The sequence below is a fragment of the Astatotilapia calliptera genome, chromosome 14 (genome assembly GCF_900246225.1).
Source record: "Astatotilapia calliptera chromosome 14, fAstCal1.2, whole genome shotgun sequence".
Lineage (NCBI taxonomy): Eukaryota > Metazoa > Chordata > Actinopteri > Cichliformes > Cichlidae > Astatotilapia > Astatotilapia calliptera.
The window spans coordinates 34,310,181-34,338,090 of NC_039315.1; the positions used below are offsets into that span (position 1 = coordinate 34,310,181).

Genomic DNA, 27,910 nt, shown 5'->3' on the forward strand with positions numbered 1-27,910 from the left:
TACTTGTATATTGTTCACATGTTGAAATAAATTACCAATCAATCATAGAGCGATATAGTCAAAATCTCTATCGTTGGCCAAATTTATATAGTTTCTATCGTATATCGTTTATATCGCCCACCCCTACACAGCACCACCTCATACAAACTAAAATATTTTTTTTTCAACTGTATAAGACAATTGTTTTATCACCCTTTTCCAATAGGGTGATAGTACCTGGTACCAGGTACATTTTTAGTACCTGGACTAGGGTTTCAAGTGATCCCAAAAATATGACGTGTCACCTATTGGCTAGTCGGTCGCATTACTCGATGAGTCACAAGAGCTTTGTCAGATGTTGCCACACATGCAGTTCATATCAATTGATCAATTCTTACAGGGTGACAGTAGCTGAGCTGTATCCCTCCATGCTGCAGGAAAACTTTGTGAGAGAACTGGAGGTGCAGAGGGAGAGTGGTGGCAGGGGTTTAAGAGTGTTGTGATAGTAGCGTCTGGAAACACTGACTTTACTGAAGTTATTGTGTTATGGCACATGCCATTGCCAGATCTTCTATATTATAAATTCGAACTATATCTTAAAGCTTTGATATACTAATGGCTGACCTAAAGTCTTGGTTGTTATATATAGTGCAGCGGTCCCCAACCCCCCGGGGCTCGGACCAGTACTGGTCCGTGAGTTATTTGGTACCGGGCCGCGAGAGTTGAGGCTCAGGTGTGAAATGTATAGTTTTCAGGGTTTTTATCGGTTTTCAGCGTTATTTTGTTATCATTTCTATCGTTTACTCGGTTTTCCTTGGTCTTTTCACGTGTGTTATGAATAAATTTTCTTTTTTTCGATACCGGTACTAGTTTTATTTTGTTGTATTTATCCGCGACACCTTAAAGGCCGGTCCATGAAAATATTGTCGGGCATAAACTGGTCCGTGGCGCAAAAAAGGTTGGGGACCGCTGATATAGTGGATTTCACTATCTAATGTTTTGAACAGTAACTAATGCTTTTAGACTAGAAAGTGGTTTCTATGAGGCATCCTTCCAATTCTCAGCTACACTCAAAGAGCCTAGACAACCTCCACAGGGTAAGCTTTGGTCATGAACAGGAAGAATGAGAAAGTGTTTTCTATCACACTGTGTAATTCCCAACTTCTGTCTGGACTTGGACAATAGAAACACTATCAGGGGTTAAAAGGTGTTAGGGGGAGGGCCAGCCAAATTCTGTCTTGCTGTGGTTGCCCCATGGTGGTGGTGGGGTTGAGAAGAGGTCAGGATGCACAGGATGCCAGTTGTGATGATTAATCTGTGGATAAGAGGATCTGCATCAGCACAGCCTGTTTATATCCAGACAGTCAAACAAGCAAGCAGACTTCAAATTAGCCACTAATCAACTTAGGGTGCAACCAACAGACTCTCAGCAGGGACTGCTGCATGGTAATGCTTCTGAACAGAGCCTCTGGTTTGAAGACGTGTTTAACAATAAAAAAATTCTAAATTGGTATTGAGTTTTGCATTGTCACAGTAAACTTAATGTTTATAGGCTGCTGCTTTCAGTCAGTGGCTGGTAGGAGTATAGTTGCAACAATAGTCAAGATTTCAAAGCCTTAATATAAGTGCTTTGGCAGCTGCCATTAGTGTTGTTTTTTTGTTTTTTGTTTTTGGGAGCCACAAGTGACCGCAAATGAAAGGGTGGAGTGCCAAGTTTATCAAGCTACATCCAGAAACCTATATGGATACAGTGTACAGATACAAGTAGCTGCTGGTGGGTACTAAATAACAGACTAATGAAACTGAAAAGTTTCACTCACCAAAACAGAAGTACAAATGTGGATGGTCTGTACCTCAAAGGTGGCCTTAATATCAGTCAGTCAGTTCCATTTAAAGGCACCAACATCACAAATGCTTTTGAGAGGTCCAGTAAATCAAAGCAGCCACAACTCTGTTATCCAGATGGATGAGTTGGAAAAACATTCAACCTCCCACTTTATAAAATAGTAAATATATAAATGGATGAAAATATGTGTTGTTGTTGTATTTTTTGGGGGGTGGGGATTAATGCTGTAACATAGGACTGACATGGGAGTTGGTGTGGCTGGACCCCAATTTGTGTCCATTAGATGAACTGCATTTTTTATTTATTTTTTTTGCCACCTTTACTTTAGCATTGGTTTTCGGCCCTTCTGTTTTTCTAAATGTGGATCAGATAATCATTTTAGTGTGTTTCATGTACAGACAGATGAATGTCAATTGAGCCTTTCTCCTCTGTTCTTCCTGTTTGCAGGTAGAGAGACTTCATGTCCCAGAAATCCCTGTGAACGTCAGCACTTCCTCTTAAGTGTGTTCCCTTTCCCATTCTCTCTCTCTGGTTGGTTGGATGAGTCCCAAACAGCGACACAACTGATTGGGTGTTGAGCCAGACCGGGTAGCCAACGGGAAGCTAGGTGAGGCTTTCATTTTGTTTGTTGGTTTTTTGTTTTTAAATTATAATAATTTATTTTACTTCCAGCACACTGATTGCACACAAAGTCCACATAACAGATACCAAAAAACTGATGTAGCTTCAGATCGTATTTCACTTAGTGACGTCATTGTCAAGTAAGGAAGCGTTGAAAAATGCTGTTACAAATGAATGGCAAATTGATACAAACCCCCAAAGGTGATATATCTGGCAAGTAAGTTTTTTGTTACCCCCCCCTATTGGTACAAATTAAAACATGATCAGGATCATATAGCTTGGGTAAATTACAGCGAGCTGGCCAACAAAATCACATTTAATAGGAAGTGCTAACACTTTTAATTATATCTAACAATAAATAAACCGTACAAATCAGATTTGTTTGAGCATTAGTACAGTACCGTATTTTCACGACCATAAGACGCACTGTACTAAAAGGCGCAGTCTCAGTTATGTGTGCCATTACTGTATTTAACACACACATAAGGCGCACTGGATCATAGGGCGCATATAAGTACCGTATGCGTATTTAAAAATAAAGCGGGAGCAAACCTGAGTTCGGTACCTTACTCACATTTTTATTACCAGTAATCGTCATCATCAACAACACACAAGCACACAAGTGTGCGTATTTAAAAATAAAGCAGGAGCAAAACAAAGTTTGGTGCTCACATTTTTATCATCAATCAAACCCATCGAAGTCCTCATCCTCTGTGTCTGAATTGAACAGCTGCGCTAAATCTCCATCAAACATGCCAGGTTCACTTTCTTCACTGTCAGAGTCACTTTCCGTGCCGTGCGGCTCCTCGGAAATGATGCCGGCTTTTGCGAAAGCTCGAACAACAGTGCCAGCAGACATGTTAGCCCAAGCATCTACAATCCATTCGCAAATTGTGGCGTAACTCGCCCGGCGCTGCCTTCCACTCTTGGTGAAACTGTGGTCTCCATCGGTCATCCATCGCTCCCAGGCCGCTCGCAGCCTTACTTTGAACGGGCGGTTCACACCGATGTCCAGCGGTTGGAGATCCTTTGTCAGGCCTCCCGGAATGACAGCAAGCTCACAGTTCATTTGTTTCACTAGTTTTTTTCACATCGGCTGTGAGATGGGCACGCATAGAGTCACAGATTAAGAGCGATGGTGATGCGTGGAAAAAACCACCTGGTCTCCTTACATACACCTCCCTCAGCCACTCTTTCATCATTTCCTCATCCATCCAGCCCTTTTCATTTGCCTTAATGATGATTCCTGCTGGAAACTTCTCTTTAGGCAAAGTCTTTCGCTTAAAAATCACCATAGGTGGCAGTTTCTGTCCATTAGCATGGCAGCCAAGCACAACAGTAAAAGAAGACTTTTCGTGCCCCGTTGTGCGTATCGCTACCGTGCTGGTCCCCTTCTTCTCCACAGTGTGACTCACCGGGATGTCAAAAGTGAGCGGGACCTCGTCCATGTTTGTGATGTGGCTGGGCTGGATGTTTTTGTCGCCGATGTGTTTGCTGCAGTAGGAGCGGAAGATGGCCAGCTTTTCCTTATAATCCGCTGGAAGTTGCTGCGCTACCGTAGTCCTGGTCCGGATGGAAAAATGGCACCGTTTCATAAAAAGTGAAAGTGAAACTGCTTTTAGCCGAATGGTGACCGTCGAAACGCTTCTCCCGCTCGTTCTTTGCTCGATGATCCACCGCTCGAGTCTTTCCTCCAACTCGGGCCACCTCGCCTTATGTCCGCGGAAACTCAGCTGCGTTTTCTTGACCTGCCGGAGCTTGTTTTCTAGCTTCCTCCATTTGCGAACCATCGATTCGTTAATCTTAAATTCTCTCGCCGTTGCTCGATTTCCATGTTCCTCTGCGTAGCTGATGGCCTTCAGTTTAAACTGTGCTTCATAAGCGTGTCTCTTTGCCATTTTCAGGGTTGCCCCCACACTTCACCCTTTAGCGTTCTCATGGTGTTCTCTACTACGTCCTCCTTACAACACACAGGGCACACTGCGCTATAGGGCGCGCCGTACTTTTTGAAGAAAATCTAAGACTTTTAAGTGCGCCTTATGGTCGTGAAAATACGGTAATAGCTTACACGGGGGCTCGGTTAGCTACTTAAATGTAGCTAAATTATGCATCTTTCATCTCTACTTTGATTGCTTGCACATAAATGACAGCTGTGAGTGACAGTAATAAGATTTCTGTATATTTCTGTTGCTTTAGGCTAGCCATCATGGCCGATGTGGACCCAGACACCCTGCTGGAGTGGCTGCAGATGGGTCAGGGTGATGAGCGTGACATGCAACTCATTGCTCTGGAGCAACTCTGCATGCTACTGCTCATGTCAGATAACGTCGACCGCTGCTTTGAGACGTAAGTTTGTGTATTTGTCTCACAAGCATTCAGTTGGTGGTCATGATTTCAGAATTCAGCACTCTCTCTTCCTCACCGTCACCCCTCTCTTATCTGCCAGATGTCCTCCTCGGACATTCCTTCCAGCACTCTGTAAGATCTTCTTGGATGAGAGTGCTCCAGATAACGTGCTGGAGGTTACAGCCCGAGCAATAACCTACTACCTGGACGTGTCGGCAGAATGTACCCGCAGGATTGTGGGAGTGGATGGGGCCATCAAAGCGCTGTGTAATCGACTGGTGGTAGTGGAGTTGAACAACAGGACCAGCAGAGACCTGGCTGAGCAGTGTGTCAAGGTAGGAGACAACTGACTATAAGAGAGAGGCCCATTTCATTTGTCTGATCTGTTTCTTGTCTTATGGTGGTTGTTGACAGCTTTTAAACATAAGCCAAAAGCCTCAGTCCAGCTTGCTTTGCTGGGCTTTCAAATAAATCCTCAAAATTGGAACGTACTTCCTTATATAAGAGGAAGTCTTGTGATCTGACATGACATCTGTCACACATTGAAAGTCCATATGTGAAGGAAAGTTGTATACATAGTTGCTCATGTCATATAGTAATGTATTAACATTTGGAACAATCATTGAATCATTGAAATCACACCTCCTCACTTCACCACTAAAATCTTGTATCACGACATGAATTGACTGAAAGTATATGTTCTGTTATAGTTCTAACACACTACCCTGGCTCATCAAAACAAGGGTAATATCAGTCGCAAGCAGCTGATCCCACTGCTGTACAGGAGAACCAGACATGATGCACAGCATGTGCTGTTACATATGTCTTGATTAAACTTGATTATTGCTGTTGCAGCAGTTGATGAAATAGTTACAACCTTTAATCTATTGAACTAAATTACAGTTTCATCTTTTCCTACTGGGCTGACTGTCAACACGCTCTTCAGTGTCTCCAGCTGTTTCCTGCACACAATTGTCACAGATTTTCTCAAAGCATTGGGCTGTGTGGCACGCATGTGATTTTTACACTTTAAGCAGTATGATAGTGGAACAGGTAAAATTTGTGGAAAATAATAATACTAATACAAAAAAGTCAAATACTTGAGTATTTAAAACCTCAATGGAGTCTAATCAGAGAGGAGGGCATCTCCCTGATCTGTTGCTGTGTTATTGTCCTGAACAGAAAGCTAACACATGAGATGAAGTTTTGATCAGCTGCTTCTCTGTTTGGGTGGGGTTCTTTGGGGTTTGGAGACAGAGCTATGCCATAGACATGAGATCACAACAATGTGCTGCCAGATGTTTATTAATTATTTTCCCAAACAGTGGTGTTTATTCAGGCCTTACTTTGTCACCAGTCCGATGTGTTAGATCAGACTTGTGCTAGAGGCCCAGAGGGGTTCTTTATCCACTAGATTGTCTGTTTTTCTGTCATTTGATCCTGTTATTCTCAATTTTTCAAATTTTCTTTTTTTGATCTTCTGAGAAAAGGTAGAAATATCAATTAGTGAGGATGATGGGAGATCAGTCTCTATGTTGAGTGCTTTAAATAAATCATTGACTCACCCAAAAATGTTATCTAATGGCATAGTTTGGAGAAGTCTGTGATTCAGGTACACCAAGATTTGGAGTTACATATTCCTTCTAGAGATTAAGTTTGAACATATGTTTTCGTGTTTCTCCAGGTGCTGGAGTTGATCTGTACCAGAGAGTCTGGCGCAGTGTTTGAGGCAGGTGGGCTGAACTGTGTGCTGAGTTTCATCCGAGACAGTGGGCACCTTGTTCATAAAGACACTCTGCACTCAGCCATGGCTGTTGTGTCCCGCCTTTGCAGCAAAATGGAGCCCCAGGACTCTTCTCTGGAGACCTGTGTGGAGTCTCTGTCTAGCCTCCTCAAACACGAAGACCACCAGGTAAATATAGAACAGGGGTTGCATCCAGTTAATGCACTTTTCTGATTACAAATACATGGTATGAAAGAGACTTTGAAATAGTTGCTGCCCTCCCTTCTTATTTGTGTTATTTGCCACTTTTCCTAAACTGAGGGTGGTCATAAAAGGGGTGGAGCTAAAACTGCTTCTTTCTACTATATGAAGGGGGTGCACCAAGTATTGAGATAACTGAAGTTTCAGAGTTTGGATTGTCTCTTTCTCTATGAATAGATATTACAATGAAAGATTAGGTTTTTGTTCTCTCCTAATGCTGTAACAACTCCTAGCTTCAACACAGAGACTATAGCTTTGTGCCTCTGAGAAAAATGATTTAAAGAAAGAAGTAGTGGGACTTTTAGAACTAATTAAATTATAATGTTTTGTTTAAAAGGTACTGTGTTGGAACATTAATAACTCGAATTTCCTTTTAGAAGCTCATTAAAGAGGGAAAATTGTGAAAAGCATTGCTAGATCTTTAACCTTGTTCAGGCTGAATATGCTATAACTCAAAACTCTCCTCTCCTGCAGGTGTCAGACGGTGCTTTGCGCTGCTTTGCCTCACTGGCTGACCGGTTCACACGTCGTGGTGTAGACCCTGCCCCTTTAGCCAAACATGGCTTGACAGAGGAGCTGCTGTCCCGCATGGCGGCTGCTGGAGGGACAGTGTCAGGCCCCGCATCTTCCTGCAAGCCAGGCCGGCCTTCAGCAGGTGCAGGCCCCTCGGCTTCTGACTCGAAATTGAGCAACCAGGTGTCTACCATTGTCAGCCTGCTGTCAACACTCTGCAGGGGGTCTCCGCTAGTGACACATGTAGGTCAAAACACCTTGAATGAAGATGTATTTATTACTTTATTAAGTAAGAAGTCTGATCAACATTAAATGTTCTCTTTCTGGGTGTCCAGGACTTGTTGCGTTCAGCACTGCCCGATTCGATGGAGTCAGCGCTGGGAGGAGATGAGCGCTGTGTACTGGACACCATGCGGCTGGTTGACCTCCTGCTGGTGCTCCTGTTTGAGGGGCGAAAAGCGCTGCCAAAGTCCACAGCAGGGTCGACGGGCAGGATCCCAGGGCTGCGACGTCTGGACAGTTCTGGGGAGAGATCACACCGACAGCTCATCGACTGTATCCGTAGCAAGGACACAGATGCTCTCATCGATGCCATTGACACTGGAGGTGATGATGCAAACTAATAAATATTACAGAAGCCATGAGTCTGAGTGTTGATAGTTTGGAAAAATTTCATCACACTTCCTTTTAACTTTGTAATCATATCAGCTAGACTGTTATATATTTGCATATGTATTACAAAAAAAATAATAGAACTTGGTTTTAAAGTTGGCTTCAAAAGTATAGGCTTTAAACGTATTGACAGGTTAAACTTCAGTGAAATTAGGTAGAAAACAGGTGGTGTTTTGCTGAAGGTTGTTTGTGTGTGTGTGTGCGTTATCGGTAATAATGGAATGTTTTTTTGTAGCATTTGAGGTGAACTTTATGGATGATGTCGGACAGACGCTGCTCAACTGGGCTTCAGCTTTCGGCACGCAAGAAATGGTAACGATAAAACTTGCCATTTAATCTGGACTAAATTAACTGAAGAACATCTAACTGACAATGATATTAGTTTTTCAGTTTAATACTATTACAAATTGTTATCCGTGTATTATTTAATTTCAGTTTCACCAACTGTCTGTTGTTGTAGGTTGAGTTTCTTTGTGAGAGAGGAGCAGATGTCAATAGAGGTCAGAGGTCATCGTCACTGCACTATGCTGCCTGTTTTGGACGCCCGCAAGTAGCCAAGGTAACACACGAAAGCTAAGGATGAAATGCACGTTTAGTCCTGCAGTAGTCCAGTTTCTGAAACATTTTTTTTTCTGGAGTAATGTGTTTTGTTGACTGATTTTAATTTTTTTTTTTTTTTTGCGCATTGCTTCCTTTGTAATGTGTGTGTGCAGACTCTCCTGCGTCATGGGGCCAACCCTGACCTGAGGGATGAGGATGGAAAAACACCTCTGGACAAGGCTAGGGAGAGGGGACACAGTGAAGTTGTAGCTATACTGCAGTCTCCTGGTAAGTAAACCAGGTCTATGCAAGACCACTACTGCTATTGCTGGTTCCGCTGCTATATCATTTCGTTGTAACGTGCCTTTTCTGTCTCTGACTTGTGTTAATTTTGCACTTTTGCCTTTCTTATGCCAAAAACTGAAGTTTCCTTGCAATGTCTAAAAAAAAAAACAAACTGAAATTAACCCAATTAACCAGGCCCTTTGCACCTACAGTAGATGTGCTTTATGCTTACCTGCACTTGGTTTTGCTGACAGAGAGTGATGCACAAATGTCTATCGGTTTCGAAAGGCAAACAATCTGTGTGTTTCAGGAGACTGGATGTGTCCAGTGAACAAGAGTGATGACAAGAAGAAGAAAGATCTTAACAAAGAGGAGGAGGAGGGCAGTGAACCCAAAGGAGACCCAGAAATGGCTCCTATCTACCTAAAGAGACTTCTGCCTGTTTTTGCACAAACATTTCAGCATACCATGCTGCCTTCTATTAGGTAAATGACAGTGTCTAAGCACTCTGCAGCAGCCATTCATTCACCTTAATTTACCATTGTTTACTAGGCTACATCAGATAAACTTTAAATATTGTCGAATTTACATGAGTTAATCGAATCATATTACATTGTGTTCTTTCTGTTCTGAATCAAACTTCACTACTATGTCCAGTGCAAATCTTAATTAAAGGAGCAGAAGTGGACATAAAAGGAACTGCTGTCTATAATTAAAACCAGGCTGGGAGTTCTCACTAGAAAAATGAAGTTGCATGTTTCTATTTTGATGGTTTTCAGGAAAGCTAGTCTGGCTTTGATCAGGAAAATGGTTCACTATAGCAGCGAAGTGCTGCTGAAGGAGGTGTGTGACAGCGAGGCGGGACATAACTTGCCCACGGTGCTGGTGGAGATCACAGCTACTGTCCTCGATCAAGAGGTACAAACACTCAAATACACAGACACAGACATCCTTTTGGGTCTTATTTGTCAAACCTTCCAAAACCCAGAATCTTAGCAGGACATACCTAGTTGGAATAGATCAAATTTTAGCCCAACAGAGAATGAACACTAGCTTAAGCAGATGCTTAATTAAATTAATTAATTACAATTATTCAAACGCTGCCGTGTATATACTACAAAGGCCGAAAGGTGATGATCACATTGACTTACATGGTTTTGGGTGCTTGAGTGCCACACAGCACAGTGGTCCAGTGGTGAGCATTTCTCCTTCAGCTGATTAAGGCTGTGTGAATTTTCTCAACGAAGCTGGGCTACCTCCCACAGTTAATTACATGTTATGTTAACTAACTCTAAGTTTTAAATCCTTTTTTTTCGGCTACACCATAGATCTGGAGGTTATTTTTTTCCATCACAGTTCTTCAAGTCCGCTATCTTATCCTGCATTTCAATGTTCTGTTTCAGCAGTGTATGTTTCATTTACCAGCAGTCTGATTCCAAATCTGTTGTCCATGTTTGTGTTTTTGAACAGGGAAAGGTTTTCCTTTGTAGTTTTTATTTAATTTAATTTAATTTTTTGTAATGTATATTCACTAATGTGGCATCCCAGATCTTGTTCAAAGTCTCTCAACTCTTTATAAAGTAGTGTCACATTTCTGAGCAGTGTGTTATGGTTAACGCAGCTTCTTCCCCACTCTAGACAGCCTGAGGAAATAGAGATGCAAAGATGTGCAACACAGGGATGATAAAGACTAAGGAACCACTTTAGTGTTTTGACCACAAGACATGATGTTTTACCTGAGGTTGATCTTCTTAAAAAAAACAAAAAAAACCAACATTTTTCACCATGATGTCGTACTGTTATGTGACAGTCTAAGCATGCCTACACACTACATGTATTTTAGCCAGACACATATGTCCTATATCTTTTTTCTTCTTTTAAGGAGGGATATGATAAAATGTTTTCTTGCTTTCTCTCTCTCCCTGTGTCAGGACGATGACGACGGTCACCTTCTGGCTCTGCAGATCATAAGGGATCTGGTGGATAAGGGTGGAGATGTTTTCCTTGACCAGCTGGCTCGACTAGGCGTCATCAACAAGGTGTCGACTTTGGCTGGACCAGCATCTGATGATGAGAACGAGGATGAAGCAAAACCTGAGAAGGTATACACCGAGAGGACGATGAGATGAAGCTTAAGATTTAGTCTTCAGTATGTGTATATCATATATACACATTTTTCTCGCAGGAGGAAGAGGTGCAGGAGGATGCTAGGGAGATCCAGCAGGGGAAGCCATACCACTGGAGGGACTGGTCCATCATCAGAGGCAGGGACTGTCTCTACATCTGGTCTGACGCTGCTGCCCTTGAGCTCTCCAATGGCTCCAATGGCTGGTTCAGGTTCATCCTGGATGGGAAGCTAGCCACCATGTACTCCAGCGGAAGTCCAGAAGGGGGATCGGACAGCTCCGGTATGAGTTAACATGCTTATAATGCACTTGCATATCTGTCATTTTGTTCTGCTGACAATGGTCCATCTCTTTTGGGCTGCAGAGTCTCGCAGCGAGTTCTTGGAGAAGCTACAGCGGGCACGGAGTCAGGTGAAGCCAGTAACAGCCAGTCAGCCCATCTTGTCCAGTGTTGGCCCCACCAAGCTGACCGTAGGGAACTGGTCTCTGACCTGCCTGAAGGATGGAGAGATTGCTATCCACAACTCAGATGGGCAGCAGGCCACCATCCTGAAGGAAGACCTGCCTGGCTTTGTCTTTGAGTCTAACAGAGGAACCAAGCACTCTTTCACAGCAGAAACATCCTTGGGTGAGTCTCATTGTCTAATAAGCAAAATGTATACAGGTAAGCTATCAAACAAAGGAAAATATTCTTCCCGTTGAAATTTACAAACGTGTTCAGCAGCGTTGTTAAATGTCTCATTTTCGTGTGTCTTTGTGTGTGTTCGCATGTGCCTGAGTAGGCTCAGAGTTTGTGACTGGTTGGACGGGGAAGCGAGGCAGGAAATTAAAGTCAAAACTGGAGAAGACAAAGCAGAAGGTGAAAAGTATGGCAAGAGAGCTATATGATGATCATTTCAAAGCTGTAGAAAGCATGCCCAGAGGAGTGGTGGTTACTCTCCGGAACATTTCAACACAGCTGGAGTCTGCTTGGGAGCTGCACACCAACAGACAGGTACACAAGTACACATTAGTAGACAGACTCTCATTGGATTGCAATAATAAACAGTAATGTAAATGCTTACATGCTTATGACTTATATTGTTAACAGTGTATTGAAGGGGAGAACACATGGAGGGACCTGATGAAAACGGCTCTGGAAAACCTGATTGTAGTTTTGAAGGATGAAAACACGATTTCTCCGTATGAGATGTGTAGCAGTGGCTTGGTCCAGGCTCTGTTTACAGTCCTTAACAATGTGAGCTAATTCTAAATCTCTCATTCATCTGATTATTTATTCTTTATTGAAATATTCTAAGGTACTGGTTTTCAAATAAAGGCCTTAATTAGTATATTTTATATTTTGTTATATATATATATATATATATATATATATATATATATATATATATATATATATATATATATATATATATATATATATATATATATACACACACACAAAAAAAATTTTTTATTTACAAGTTAATACTGCGTATCTACTTCTTGTGTGGGTCCAGTTACAGTTGATGTGGCTGGATGTGTAGATGATAGATCTGTATTAGTTGCATGGTGCTGTCGTGTCAATATGGATCAAAATCTGAGGAATGTTTTTGAATTCATGCTAGTTCTAGAGGTGAAGGGGGACCACCCCTGTCCTTAAAGATGAAAATTTGACATGTCTTATGCTTCTGTGTAGAGTGTGGAACTGGACCTGAAACATGATTGTAAGCCTTTAATGGAAAGAATCAATGTCTTTAAGGCGGCTTTCAGCGAGAATGAAGATGATGAAAGGTAATGTCATGCTCATATTCTGAATTCGATAAATGAAAACAAAGCACTCTTATGCATAATGATTTATAGGACAGTATACTTGTTGTTTGTTCAAACAGAGACAAGGAAAAGAAAGATGGACATTTCTACATGAAGTAGACCCAAAAAATTTGATTTAAAGAGAAAAGATATACAGAGAATGACAAAGGGCAGACAAAGTTAGTCAGAATGACAACTAAAAAAGTGATAGCTTAGTCACACTAGAGTACAAATAGGATGGCAACCTCCCTCGGACTAGGACAAAGTCTGTGGTTGCCTGGTGATCACGAGAACAATTACAAGTAGTTGAGGTAACCAGCTGGTTGCCCAGAGGTTGAGGGTGTTGACTGCTCAATCACTTCTGATTGTAAGGCAATCACAAGCTTTACTAAACGCATAAACGCAGACAGTCGGGGTTGGTCTGCACTGAGCAGTCCCTGTCTTTGCAAGCAGGGAGTGCCTGCTGGTTGCATTCTGGTTATTAGGGCTGTCACGATTTGTCGACTAGTCACGATTATGTCTACTATCAAAATCGGCAACGACAAATTTAATAGTTGATGCGTCGTTTGAAGCTTTGTAAGATCCCGAAAGACGCAGGTATAAGCAGTAGGATTTAAGAGTGTAATAACGGACTGAAACAGAAGATGGCGGAGCAGCAATCTCCAGTCTTATAGCTGTATACAAATTCAGGGGCCATATCCTTTGGCGGTTGCATTTGTAGGCCGATTATGTTACAGCGACGGGACCAAATGCGTCCTTCATTTCCCCAGATTTCAAGGATGGGTCGGGTGTATCCTTCGTGCCCCAACCTATCCCGGGATTCATAGTGCGGCCCAGCCAATTTCAGTTTCCAACAATGGCGGCAGCTACTTAGTTTTAATATTACTCTTATGACTGTTCCTGGGTCACAAAATAAACTTTTAACATATTTTCAGGTGAGAAGGTAACTGTGTAAACTTCAAATATCTGCAAAAGTGCTCCGACGTTTTCTGAGACCTCTCTTACCCAACAGCTCAAGGCTCACTAGATCTGGCAAGAACACCGGACTCCCGGCACATCGTTTTCAAACACCCCGCGAGCTTTCGCTACTCAGTTTAAACATGATATATAAGTCACTTAGATAACTTTTAAAAATTTTATTGTTTGTTTTTTTTCAGTGTTTTATTTGTTCCTGTTTGGCTGAGATTAAAGTTACAGTTTTTACACAGCTGAATAAATGTCGAACAGAAAACTGATTAAACAGAAGTGTGAGATGGTAGAGATTTTACTCCAATGTCCTGTTAAATTTTAGGGAGCAAAGAGCAGACGACTGAGTTTAATAAACTATCATCTTTCTTTATTTTTAGTTAGCACAGACCTTAAATAAATAAATAAATAAATAAATAAATAAATAAATAAATAAATAAATAAATATATATATATATATATATATATATATATATATATATATATATATATATATATATATATATATATATATATATATATATATATATATATATATATGAATGACCAGATGCATGCCGATGGAATAAGCTGTACGTTTTACATCCAATGGATGCATGATCTGATTAGTTGACTATTCGCAAAAATAATAGGTGACTAGTTGACTATCAAAATAATCGTTTGTGGAAGCCCTACTGGTTATATTCCCATATCGAAGCGAGCTTGCCAAGCATTTGTTATTTTGCAGTTATATAGCCATCAGGCTGCAACTATGTCACTATTTCTGGAGGATTTTGTGTTTCAGATTTGAGAAATTTACCCAACTCTAAATGTGTACATTTTTTAAAGCAAAAATGACAAATGCAGTGAAATCCCGAGTTCATTACACACAGTTGCTGTAATTTTGTTTGCGCTGTAGTCTCCAGCCTAGTTTGACTGAAATATAAAATCATTATGAAGAACTGAAGGATCCTTTAGTCTCCTTAGTTATCACTTGGATTCTACTTGGTCACATAGCACTGTCGAAGATGTTTAAACTGCCTATGTTTTGTTTGAACTGATTAAAGTTGATAAATGATTCTGTGTGTGTGTTTAGCCGACCAGCTGTTGCCTTAATCCGTAAACTGATAGCTGTCCTGGAGTCAATAGAACGCCTACCTCTGCACCTGTACGACACTCCGGGATCCTCATACAACCTGCAGGTGAGTCAACGTGTGTTCGAGGTCCTGGTGTGTTATTTGGAGAAGCTCTCAGTAATGTTGCTTGCCATAATCACAGCCTGTGATAAAATATGTTTCTGTGCTTTAGATTCTTACACGGAGATTGCGGTTCCGGCTGGAGCGAGCGCCGGGAGAGACGGCCCTGATCGACCGGACAGGTCGTATGTTGAAGATGGAACCACTTGCAACTGTGGAGTCTCTGGAGCAGTACCTGCTGAAGATGGTGAGGAGACACTAAAAATGCATTCAACCAAAATACAGCTAGGAAATACTTGGACAGTGCGGGGGGGAAAAAAATCACATTTTTGGTACTCTAAGTCAAGTTTATTTATGGCCGTTCACAGACAGCATGCCCAAGTCTGACTTTCGTTAAATCTTTTTTTCATAAGAAAAAAAGATTTTTTTATGAAAAAAAAAAATCTTTTTCATATTTTTTTCTTTCTTATGAAAAAGAACCAAAGCATGAAAAAGAACCCCCAACCCCTTTGGGAACCAATGTGTTTTGATCTTACTTTTTTGTTGTGTATCAACCTGATTCCAGATGATTTTTGACTTCCCTTCCTCTCTTCCTCTTTGGCCTCTTCTTCCTCTAGGTGGCAAAGCAGTGGTACGACTTCGAGCGCTCATCCTTTGTCTTTGTGCGGAAGCTGAGGGAAGGGCAGACCTTCACTTTCAGGCACCAACACGATTTTGATGAAAATGGTATCATCTATTGGGTCGGAACAAACGCCAAGTAAGAGCAACTTCAGCTAGCTATAAATTTAACATGAGTCTTAGTGATCGCTGATTTGCATAAATGATTTGCATCTTGCACTGCAGGTATAAATTTAATGTTATCAAATTTGTGGTTATATCATGTCAAACTAGTGTTCCTCTTACATTTTATTCAGCATACACATTTTAGAAAGAAATTAGCAGATTTTAAAATGGTTTATGTTACTGTCTTGATAGCTTGCTCAATCATCCAAATAAAGAAATCCTAGAAAGTTGATTCTGTTCATCTAGACCTAGCTTTTTCAGTATGAGAAACGTTTCGTCTACATGCACACTAGTCCGGATAAATTTGAAAACGGCATTTTCGTCTGAAAACGCTCCACGTCCACACTAGCGTTTTCAGAGAGTTGTGCGTCCACATTGAAACGGCCGAAAACGCTTACTTTCCAGTACTGCGCATGCGTGAAGCGCAAGAAGATTTGACCTACCTCATTTCTGTCTGCCGTTTATTTACTTTCCGGCTCGTTGAAACGTCGCGGCAAAAGGTCGAGGAAAAGCACCGAGTTTTTTAAATGGACTAACAATGAGGTGGAGTTGTTGCTGCGAGTAACACAAAAGTACAAAGTTGCCAAAGCGAGTGAGAATTAAATAATTTAAAGAAAAGCTATCTGGAGCATGTACAGACTGATATTAAATCTTTAATAGGGCTGCCAAAATTTAGAGCAAACAAAACAACTGCTGTTTAATTGGTCACATGACTGCATCACATGACAAAAATGCGCCATTGTTTTAGAAAGTCTGCGTTTTGGAGTGTCCACACTGCGACGGGACAGCTCCGTTTCGAAATGTATGCATCTTCGAGAGCGTTTTCAAAACGCTGTGTTTTTCCTTGGGGAAAACGCCGTCTCAGTGTGGACGGGAGGCCAAAACGGAGAGAAAACGATGGGTTTTCAAACAAAAACGCATAAGTGTGGACGTAGCCTAAGTGACTTCTTCAGTCTCAGCTGACTGCAGGTTCCCCCACACTTATAGGGCTTTGGAGTTGATGTCACGCCGCAGCCACAAATCAAAACATACACACTGTGTTGGAAGCAGAACCATGCTTAAAATCAGCACAAAAGACAAAGGGATGTATCGCGATCGATTGCGCCCAGACGCCAAGAGACGGTACTTGGAAAAAATAGCGTGCATCTGTAATGTTGACCCGTATGAAATAAGGCAGTGGAGTGGAAACCCAGACAGCCTACCGCCGTTGTCCTATTCCGATATTTTCGTGTACCTTGTCCATGGAGTCAGCGTTGGCTGTTTTTAAGCCTCCACGTTGTGAGTATGTTGACCATATGACCAAGATACAGCTAGAGGTTGCACACAACATTGACTTCTCCTCCGGAGCTGCCCCCCAAATTGCTCTAGATGAACGATTCACGATTGATGCCAGCTGTGCGTTGCCATGTAAATAGTTTGCATTTCACGTGTACCTGCACATGTACTTGCTAAGTACATGTGAACAGGTCTTGAATAAAAAAATAAACGTACTTTTCATTTCTGTTTTATTGAAACCACTTGACAGAAAGTACAATTATTTACAATGAACTGTACATGCAACACAGCAGTTTTATGAATATTCAACAACAGCAAGTTTCATTTGGCCCTGGTTTGACGACCACACTGGGGCACATATTCACCAAAACACAGCACACCTTAACATTCCTATCAAGCAGTGTCGTGTCTTCACCCTCACATAATATAAGTAACTCCCGTCCACAGCCTCCGTGACATGGTGATTTTGTTGTTGGTCTTCTGTCAGATCTTCATCTATTACTTCTGCACTGGGCACACCTTCATACTCTGCAGCTGCATAATGAAAGCATGTAAAATAAAATTAGTGCATACACATAAGGTAAATGTACACCAGTATTCCAGGTGCGTGATTCATCTGAAGTTTATGTGCAGATTAGCGTACAATGAGCACAATTTTGTATGTTTTTGGGGTGGGGGTTACCTCCGATGGGTGCTCTTTTTCGCTTTCGTTGCACTCGCCTTGCGTGCCGGTCCGAGTCTCACCGCTGCAATCCAAGCCTGACGTCTTCGTTTAGTAATATCGGATACATGAGATCCCTCCTGTTGCCTCCAGGAGGGGAAACGATGAAAAGAGAGCCCATTTCCAGCTTCTTGCCTTCCCTATCGTGTGATCTAACGTTGCAACCAACAACACAGTACGTACGAACCATAGCTGACGCTTCCGTGTGCTCTGTTTGGCCTACTGTCATGGTGGGAGGGGGCGCTCCAAAGCCCTATAGACGGTACATTTGCATAATGACTGATATTAGCACCACTGACTAACAGTGGGCCATCAGGTCAGACTGAAGGAAGTCACTTGGATGAGTAATGAAATGTTTCTCCCAATGAAAACTCTACGTCCAGATAAACAGAATCAAGTTTCTAGGGTTTGTGATCATTTTTCTGTATACTTGCAATCAATGTAAAATGCTATATTTCACACTTTTCTGTTCAGTCCTTCGGTTCTTTTAAAAAGTAATGCAACGTTTTAGATGTTTACATTTAGAGCTAGGGGAGCTTTAGTGGAGTTTTGTTTTGTTTTTGTTTTCTTTCCCAGTAAACCAATATTTTTTTTTTCTTCAGGACTGCCTATGAGTGGGTGAACCCCGCAGCTTATGGCCTAGTGGTGGTGACCTCTTCAGAGGGCCGGAATCTCCCCTACGGGAGACTGGAAGACATTCTCAGTCGGGATAGCTCTGCTCTGAATTGCCACACGAATGACGACAAGAATGCCTGGTTTGCTATCGACCTCGGCCTGTGGGTCATTCCCTCAGCATACACTCTGAGGCATGCCAGGTAATAAGATGGGCGCATCATATGATGTAACACATATATCTAGATGGTAATATAGAATCTGAAATATCATGAAGGTGCTATTTACTCTCCAGATCTAACTTTGGTTTATCTAGGAATGTTGGGTGTTGGCAACGTCTGATTGCCTCTAACTGGCGTAAATTATCCTAAGCTAATCAGTTTAGATGCAAGATATTCAGTTAGGTGTTTACTTGTGTCTGGCACCAGATTACAAGTGTAAAAACTGAGCCAAATCTTGAGCTACACAAGGCGGCTAAAAACGTAATCCAGGCTAAAAAAAACCCCAACAAATGGCTGGGTAAATTGTAGTTTTTGTCACTGCCACGGCATTAATGCACAAGTAAATCTGAATGTAATTACAGTTGTGTACTCTAAGAGATTACATTTTCTTTTATCTTTTCTTATGCCTTGATGGCATTTCAGCATTACTCTTTCAGGCATTCACTAGTATCAGTGCAACATTAAAATCTATAAACTAGGTCCAGAATAATGACTTGAATTTGAGCAATCTAAAAAAAATGTTAAAAAAAAAATCAATGCAGGGTCCTCTGTGAAGTACACAGAAGATCTACACATAGTTCAAAGGTTATTCATGATGGTGCCATATATGTGCAAGTTATCCATGCCAAAATCACCCCGTGTATAGTATATATTTGTTTTGGAGTACAGATAAAGCCATTTTTAGAAAAAAAGGCCCTGCTAATTTCAGCAAGTTATTGCCAAAAAGCCATTTACATGCAATTCTAATTATGGCTTTGTAGCAAGAGTATTTGCTGTGATAAAATCAATAAAAAGTCTTCAAGCAAGAAACTAAGCATACCAATTAGTAATCTTAACAGAGGAGTTGATGAAACCTTGTGAGAAACATGCTCCTGTCCCTTAATTTTTTCTAACATACTGGCATCAATATCGCCATCATCATCGTTTTTCATGATTATGTCGTATAGAAAAATAAAACGTTGTCTGCCAGTTATTACCTCACGTTGTAGTGTAGAAACTACTGAAGACATCAGGAAATAAAACCAATATACCACCTGACCAAGTTGTGTGGTAACAATTCTACACCTCTTGGGGGTTTAATGGCAGCTGGCATCCTTGTACACGCAGTGCTGCCATCTTCTGTTTCAGTCCGTTATTACACTCTTAAATGCTACTACTTATTCCTGCGTCTTTTGGGATCTTACAAAGCTTCAAACGACACGTCGACTATTAAATTGGTCGTCGACGATTTTAATAGTGGCAGCCCTAAACAGAATGACACAATGAGACATTATTGAATAGAATGGGCCTACCTCCTGAGAGATATTGGATGATAAATCTAATCCATTCCATGCAATAAAACACTGAAACTGCAGGGGGGAAGAAACAAGTAGACTTTAAGACATTATGCATCCTATAACTAACATACACAGATCCTGACAAATGGCAGATATGAAATTAGCATGTCTAATTTTTAAAATATTAATCCTCCTGCAGGGGTTATGGCCGCTCTGCGTTGAGGAACTGGGTCTTTCAGGTGTCCAAAGATGGTCAGAACTGGACGACTCTTTACACCCACGTAGATGACAGCAGCCTAAATGAACCCGGGTAAGACTTTTCTCTAAATTCATTTAAACTGCTGAATAACCAAAGTCCATAGATGGTTGAAATTTTATCTAACTGTTTTCACAGGTCGACAGCCACGTGGCCTCTGGACCCATCTAAAGAAGAGAAGCAGGGCTGGAGGCACATCAGAATTAAACAGATGGGAAAGAACGCCAGCGGCCAGACACACTATCTGTCACTATCTGGACTTGAGCTGTACGGCAATGTCACTGCAGTCTGTGAGGACCAGTTGGGTGAGAACTTTGCTTCAGTTGCAGTTTGCTTCTAGTGATTGACAACCAGAGGATTTTAGTTGTTGGTGTCATTTTTGAAAATTATGTCAGTAGCTTAACATTTTATGAACCTTATCTTAAAGCCTTGCATTACTGCTCCTCCTCTATCAGGGTTTGATTTGTTTTCTTTTGCTGTTTTGGCTTTTTGTCTAAGTAACTGTCAAATTGGTTAAATGTGAGATTTTAATTTGGCTGCCTCTTTGTCCTGCAGGTAAAGCTGTGAAGGAGGCAGAAGCAAACCTTCGCCGCCAGCGCCGCCTGTTTCGTTCTCAGGTGATGAAGTACATCGTACCAGGGGCACGGGTTGTTCGGGGCATCGACTGGAAGTGGCGCGACCAGGATGGAAACCCACCTGGAGAGGGCACCATTACTGGAGAGGCTCACAATGGTAAGCAAACACACAATACCAGATGAAAGAGAAAGTGATGAACAGAAAAGAAAAAAAAACAACAATGCACCGTTTACCCAACAGCTGGTGGATCCCGGCTGGTTTAACTGCTGTAGTGCATTTTCCAAAATGTTTTGCAGGAGTCCAGGGCCTGTACTATGAAGCGGGCTCAACCTGTTATTTCTCCTGTGCGTTCGCATGAAAGGGGTGGCGATAATGTCTGACCAGTCTAAAAGGGAGGTTTCATGTGTCGAGTGACACCTGATGAATACAGTTAAGACACGCAGTGCTACCGTGAGCTATAAATTGCACAAAAAATGCCAGATGTAGCAAAATGATACATATTAAAACTCAAATATGCACTTAACTAATAACACTTAAAAAAAAATCAGAATGTTCAATAAACACTCCAGTTTCAAATAATTAGGATATTCTGGCAATTATTTCAGGCATCAGGCTTTACAGGGTTAGTGATTAGACAGGTATTCTTGATTTGTGTTCTGTGCTCTATGGCTGCAACTCCACCAGTGTAAGATGACTTGGAATTAGAATAAAGTACAACAAGATTTTACACATTTTCGAAATGGGTAAAACACTTAAACATACTTACGACATGCTGTAAAGGCATCAGTGAAAATGTGGCACAAAACCTTAGACCCTTCTTACCTGGGTAAGATGAAATCCTGCTTTGTAGTACAGGCCTCAGCCCTGTTGTTTCTGTCTTCAGGAACTAAAATCTAAACCCTGGCTTCAGCCTCCCCACCCAGGTCTTTGTACTGTGTAAAATATGTTTTAACACAGCAGGTTACTGAACAACTGTGTTTACACTTTTCTCCCTGCTCCCTTCTTCACCTTGAGATGTCAGAAGGATGATGTGTCAGCGGTGTCTTTTTTTTCTTCTTGTATTTAGCTTCATGTTCACAAGGCACATGTCACTGGTTTAATTGATCTCCACAGGGGACTGTGGTTACAGTAAAAGGTAAACAGCCAAGTGGAATCTGCATTTAGGAAGTGTTCTGTAGATAAATACCTTTCAGTTTAAATCTGTCTGTGATAGGCTGTTAGAATGAAGGGTTGAGTGTGAATTGTTGAATCTAGGATAATTGGACAGCTCCCTGATTGTGGTAACTTATCTAATTGGCTAAAGTAGGTGAAACTTGCGCATGTACACATCATTAGTCAGTTTCCCTAACAAAAACTGACATGATGAAGCTGGCAAGTGAGTTATAACTTAATTAGTTTGTAATGTTTTTTTGTAACTTTAAGCAGCAACATTATATCCAGCTGAGTGGTTTTTGACAGGGCCAGATGGGGAGGAATGGTTAGTGTTGGAGTGGATAGATTGTGGAATGTCTAGTCATACTGAAAGAAATGGGCCCTTTTCTTTCTGTAAGGTGTGAAATTAGTGAAAAATGACATAAAAATTTTAGAGATAATTTTGTTTCAGGATTTCTGGAGTCTTCCCTTTTGGCTTCAAAACCAGAAATTGCAATTCTACAATTTAACCTGGAGAGTCAGATAAGGGCAAACATCCTCTCCTCCTCCTCCTCCTTCTCTTCTTCTCCTGTTCTTTTCCTCCTCTTCCTTTCTCTTCCTATCCCATTTGTGCTTCTCACCTTTATTTTTTACCCAGATCTGATGCAATCTCAGTGAGCTGAACGAATGGATACACCACCAGCAGCTCCATTTTTTCCCCATTTCTTTTTCTAAAAAAAAAAATCATAACAAGCCAAGATGACTGTCATTATTTGAGTTTAATTCCTTTCATCTTTGATGCTTTGCATTTGCCAGAAGTATTTTCTACTTTTGCTTTGTCATTTTCTATGATCATGTCCATATTCTTCTCTCTTGTTGCTCCACCTGCACCCAGAACCCCACATTAGAAATTTAAACAGACAACATCAATGAGTGTGCTGTTCTTTAAAATCAAATGAAATGGCACCCTTATCGGGAATTACATGATATTTTTGCAATGTTATTTTATGTTCTGTACATTTTGTTTGTACAATACACAAAGGAAGGAACAAATGGGTTCAATAGGTTTATATTGCGTGAACTCTACTGAAGAAACATCACTTAAATATTTAGTATATTTATCAGCATAAAGTAAAAAACAGTACAGCAAATATTCACTTATTATTTATTATTTAGTTAATGTTAATTATTTCTTTTTTTAAGTTTTATTTATTTATTTTTGAGGAATGTAGTTAAAACTGTTCAATCTGTCTTTAAAAAACTCTTGACCAAACCCAGAGCCAATGCTAGAGCTAGTGCTCTAAAGAGCCAGTACGTGGTTTGATTCAGTTTCCTGCCCATTATTCCTAGTTGTGACATGTAAATGATGACCCCACAGGACCAAGGAAGCAAACTGACAGAGCTTGGAGGAAATTTAACTGTTGTGGAGTGTAGCTCAGCAGATGCTTGGCTCTCAACTCCTAAAACTGCAACAACAACAAAAAAACAAAACAAACAAAACTGAAAACCATATGATGGCACATGTACTTGTCAGTGTTGATTTAAAAAGAATGATATATTAATGAAAATCTGTTTATCTATAGTTATTGGTTAGTTAAAATAATATCCCTTCCTCTTTAAAAATTGGTTATTTGGACACATTGTTGGATCTAAGATGGGAATGTGGTAGTCAGTTAACAACTCTTTTTATCAGGCAAAAGATGTTTTAACACCCACACCCACAAACCCCCCAAAACAAAACACTCAAGTATAGTAATTTTCTCTCACTATACTATTCTATATTTTCTCTCAGGCTAGTTAGTGCTTTGTTTCATTGTGACTCTAAAGCAATATTTCATGTAAAGTATTTGATCTGGCCCAGTGTGGAGCTGCTCTGACTGTAAGCTGCTTCTCTGCTGTCTACTTCTCTTACTGTCTCTCTTTCTCTGTCTCTCTCTCGGGTCTCTGACATCTATCCGTCCGTCTCCCTCCCATCTCTCTGTCCATCCAGGCTGGATTGATGTAACCTGGGATGCTGGCGGCTCTAACTCTTACCGTATGGGCGCTGAAGGGAAGTTTGACCTCAAGCTTGCTCCAGGGTACGACCCTGAGTCGCCTGCCACAGCGCCGTCACCCAAACCTGTCTCATCCACTGTTTCAGGCCCCGCCTCCACCACGGTGGGACCCTCTGTGACGCAGGCGGCGAGCGGCGGCGGTACCACCACCACCACCTCATCATCTTCCTCCTCCACATCGTCATCCTCGCTTCAGCAGTCATGGAGCAGTCTGGTTAAAAATAACTGTCCTGATAAGGGCGGGGCCTCATCGCTTGGGGGTGCCAGCTCCTCCAGCAGAAAGGGGAGCAGCAGCTCTGTCTGCAGTGTCGCCTCCTCCTCTGACATCAGCCTAAGTTCCTCCGCTGGTTTTCCAGGTGCAGGAGGTCTGCGACTGGACAGAAGAACTGATGGGCTAGTGCTTGACCAAGGAACCGGGATAGGAGGAGTAATGGGAGGCGGGGTTGGCTCTGATGGACATCAGCAAGAGCCAATTGTCGTTCTGTCCTCTGCAGCAGAGGGCGGATCTGGTTCAGCATCCAGCTCAGGCACACTTACTGGTGATGCATCCACCACAGCAGATGAAACCAGAAACAAAGACTCATCCACAGCAATGGCCACCACTGACCCGGCAACAGCGATCTCCATGGGGCTAGTGAGCGTGAGCTCCCCTGATGTCAGCTCGGTGTCGGAGTCATCTAGCAAGGACACGCCTTCCCAGAGGCCTATGTGCTCGGTGGCTAATGCCCGGCTATCGGTCAGCTCCCTCTTGGCTGCTGGCGCTCCCATGAGCTCCAGTGCCAGCGTCCCTAATTTGTCATCTCGCGAGGCCAGCTTGATGGAGTCCTTCGTCCGCCGCGCACCCAACATGTCGCGCACCAATGCCACAAATAACATGAACCTGAGCCGCAGCAGCAGCGACAACAACACCAACACGCTGGGCAGAAACGTCATGAGTACTGCCAGTGAGTACAGCAGGATTACTGCACTAATACTACAATATTCTTACAACATACCATTAAAAGACTGGTATTACACCTCAGTCCACTATCACGGAACATCACGGGTACTGCCAGCAAGTAAATAACTTGAGTATTACAATCTAATTATCTTTTGAGTTGGAGCTGGGGCGTATGGCAACATTGTTCAGCTGAATGGTGATACATGGTGCATATAACTTATTAAATATTTGCCACAAAAGCAATATATGAGTCGTCACAGGCACCGATTCTGAAATGCACTGATCGGTATAAAATGCAAAAAACAAACTCATGGGTAATACTTCAAAACATTTTTTTTTTTTTTTTTTGTCTGGACCTTCTTCAATTTTTAGTAATCTTGGTAAAATAATTTTCCATATTTCATTCTCATGTTTAAAATGTTAATCATTTCATTGTTTTAAAATTCAGGTCCACAGTTGGTGTGTTACCTAGAGTCGACGATAATAGAAACCACCACAGCAGTCAGCCCAACCACAGCCTACTGCTTTGAGAATAATCAGTGGCAGTACTTCTTCCACTAAAACGTTGCACAAAGTAGACCAGGAATTGCCTGTGAAGGTTCTCAGTCATCCAGGTCATCGTAGTCTAAGGAGCTTGGAAAGAAAAGTGTCTGGAGAAGAAGTTTCTCAGATGAGAGGTGAAACGTCTTCAAGCAACTTAAAGAAGTCCAGACGCTATTCTTTCCAAGCTCCTTAGACTACGTCTGGACTTCTTTAAGTTGCTTGAAGACGTTTCACCTCTCATCTGAGAAACTTCTTCTCCAGACGGTTTTATTTCCAAGCCCCTTACACTAGACCAGGAGTTTAAAAATCCTTTTCTCTCTCTCCCTTTTTTTTTTTTTTCTTTTATAAAAACATTTTTTTTATTTTTTCCTTCTAGTTAAGTGCACTTTCCATGAGTGTGGCATATGTGTTAATGTGTTAGTATGTCATTATCACAAATCAGCAAATTTATAGTAAAACATGCAACTGTAGCATTTACTTAATCCATTGTCCATTGCTGGACCGGCACTGGGTAACCCACCGTAGTGCATGAGAGAAACCTTAAAAAAATAAATTAAAAAAATAAATAAACTGGGTCAATATGGCATGTTTGTTAATACAGAGATACATATGTTATTGAGTTGAGTTATTCTTACACATCGGCCAGCATCTGGCCAATCCAGCACCTTTCACTGTTTATACCGTTACACCCCCCCCCCCCCCCCCCCCCCAAAAAAAAAAAAAAAAAACCAAAACATCAGCCCATAAAAACAAAAAAACACCCTATGGTTGTGCCATCAGTTAACCCTTGGCGTGCCAGCTGTGGCACGTGTGCCCAGGTTTGCTGACCCCTGTACTAGATGAATAATGGAGTGGATTAGAGTTTTACACAAACTAATAATGACACTTAGTAACAAATAAAGTTCCCAAACTGGGTCAGTGAGGCGGAGACCACAGGATGTGTGTTTAGAATTGCTTTTAAAATTAGGAACGGATGCACTATTTACTCAGAGGGCACGATTCAGTAAGCTGAGTTTGCTGTTTGAATGGCTGTGTGAAGATGCTTGTTCTCAGCTTCAAATATTATCTCGTAGTATTTTTAAGTCCAAAGTTACTCAGACCACATGTGGAGGATCGTTCCTCTGGATCACTGGGTAAACCGCATGAGCTGCCTCCAGCCAATCAGCTGTTTCCAGTTAGATGACTGGAGCATAACGAGCTTCACCTGCTGCTTTGTTTCTTTGGTTTCTGACAAACTAACCACCATTTGTTTGTTTTTGTGTGTGTGTTTGTTTGCAGCTTCTCCTCTCATGGGTGCTCAGAGCTTTCCTAACCTCACCACCACTGGCACCACCTCCACCGTTACCATGTCCACCTCCATAGTAACCAGCAGCAATAATGTAGCCACAGCCACCACGGGTTTGTCGGTGGGCCAGTTACTAAGCAACACCCTTACAACCAGCCTGACGTCTACATCCAGCGAGAGCGACACGGGCCAGGAGGCCGAGTTCTCTCTCTATGGTTGGTGACCACACTCTCACTCACTCACTGAGCCTGCTTCAGCTAACTTGTGCTGCCTATTGTCTCTCATATAAGTCAGCACACTGGTTACCTGAACTGTGTAAAAGTTAGCAGATAGGAGCATAGAGCTTAGCCTTAATTTTATTTGTAAATATAACAGAAAAGAAAAACATAGAAATCATTTTCAGCTTGATGGTGAAAATCCCCTTGAAAATCTTAACAACTGGCATCTTGGAGACAGCTTGTTTCGCTCTCGTCCTGTGAGCCCTTACAATGCATATCTTGACGCAAATCTTTAAACCAAGTAGTTTTGCTTTTAAACATAATCATATATTTAAGCAAAGTTATTAAAGGCAAACGGTGACACTAACACTTGTTCCCAGGTTCACGATCACGTTACTACAGCGGTCCCCAACCCCCGGGCCTCGGACTGGTACCGGTCCGTGAGTCGTTTGGTACCGGGCCGCAAGAGTTGAGGCTCAGGTGTGAAATGTATGGTTTTCAGGGTTTTCGGTTTTCAGCATTAGTTTGTTATCGTTTTTATCGTTAACTCAGTTTTCCTGGGTCTTTTCACGTGTGTTATGAATAAATCTTCTTTTTTTCGGTACCGGTACTAGTTTTATTTTGTTGTATTTATCCGCGACACCTTAAAGGCCGGTCCCTGAAAATATTGTCGGGCATAAACCGGTCCGTGGCGCAAAAAAGGTTGGGGACCGCTACGTTACTACCTCCCTGCTTGTGTGTGTACATGCTCTTTAGAACAAGTCATAACACCAGTTACATCTTTATAATAGAAAACGTGCAGAGATCATTAAAACACATAAACATTGATCATTTAAGACTGTCTTTGCATGTCTTTGTATAATATGTATAGTAACTGGTTGGATTTGGATAAACCGGACCAGAATTAACCAAACCTAAGCTCATGTTTCTAGAATTTATCAACATGTGTGCCAAGCGCCATCTTCCCCTCTTTCCCTTATTCTCAGTTGTTTAACCGACTTCATGTCCATCCGCTCATTTTCTCTCCCTTTAGACTTTCTGGACAGCTGCCGTGCCAACACACTGTTGGCTGAGCTGGATGATGAGGAGGACCTCCCAGAGCCTGATGACGATGATGACGAGAACGAAGATGACAATCAGGAGGATCAAGAGTATGAGGAGGTCCTGGTACGTA

The 27,910-nt window shown here is 41.7% G+C and overlaps 1 protein-coding gene across 4 annotated transcripts in view; it reads left to right on the forward strand.

The window, feature by feature from the left end:
- The window catches only part of hectd1 (HECT domain containing 1), a 46,604-nt gene that overhangs the window by 2,743 nt on the left and 15,951 nt on the right, over positions 1–27,910 (forward strand). The window contains exons 2-28 of one of the 4 annotated variants that reach the window (XM_026191824.1): positions 2,273–2,432; positions 4,643–4,792; positions 4,893–5,127; positions 6,477–6,704; positions 7,251–7,532; positions 7,625–7,895; positions 8,197–8,273; positions 8,422–8,520; positions 8,675–8,789; positions 9,097–9,271; positions 9,566–9,704; positions 10,718–10,888; positions 10,972–11,194; positions 11,277–11,540; positions 11,695–11,906; positions 12,003–12,149; positions 12,591–12,685; positions 14,745–14,850; positions 14,957–15,091; positions 15,462–15,601; positions 18,226–18,438; positions 19,933–20,043; positions 20,128–20,294; positions 20,545–20,721; positions 23,687–24,694; positions 26,512–26,733; positions 27,770–27,903. In XM_026191824.1, the coding sequence (XP_026047609.1) occupies positions 4,653–4,792; positions 4,893–5,127; positions 6,477–6,704; positions 7,251–7,532; positions 7,625–7,895; positions 8,197–8,273; positions 8,422–8,520; positions 8,675–8,789; positions 9,097–9,271; positions 9,566–9,704; positions 10,718–10,888; positions 10,972–11,194; positions 11,277–11,540; positions 11,695–11,906; positions 12,003–12,149; positions 12,591–12,685; positions 14,745–14,850; positions 14,957–15,091; positions 15,462–15,601; positions 18,226–18,438; positions 19,933–20,043; positions 20,128–20,294; positions 20,545–20,721; positions 23,687–24,694; positions 26,512–26,733; positions 27,770–27,903 (5,286 nt within the window). In that variant the 5' untranslated portion in view covers positions 2,273–2,432; positions 4,643–4,652. The remainder of the gene's footprint in view (positions 1–2,272; positions 2,433–4,642; positions 4,793–4,892; positions 5,128–6,476; positions 6,705–7,250; positions 7,533–7,624; positions 7,896–8,196; positions 8,274–8,421; positions 8,521–8,674; positions 8,790–9,096; positions 9,272–9,565; positions 9,705–10,717; positions 10,889–10,971; positions 11,195–11,276; positions 11,541–11,694; positions 11,907–12,002; positions 12,150–12,590; positions 12,686–14,744; positions 14,851–14,956; positions 15,092–15,461; positions 15,602–18,225; positions 18,439–19,932; positions 20,044–20,127; positions 20,295–20,544; positions 20,722–23,686; positions 24,695–26,511; positions 26,734–27,769; positions 27,904–27,910) is intronic. The other 3 variants (XM_026191825.1, XM_026191826.1, XM_026191827.1) reach the window with 3 other exon arrangements.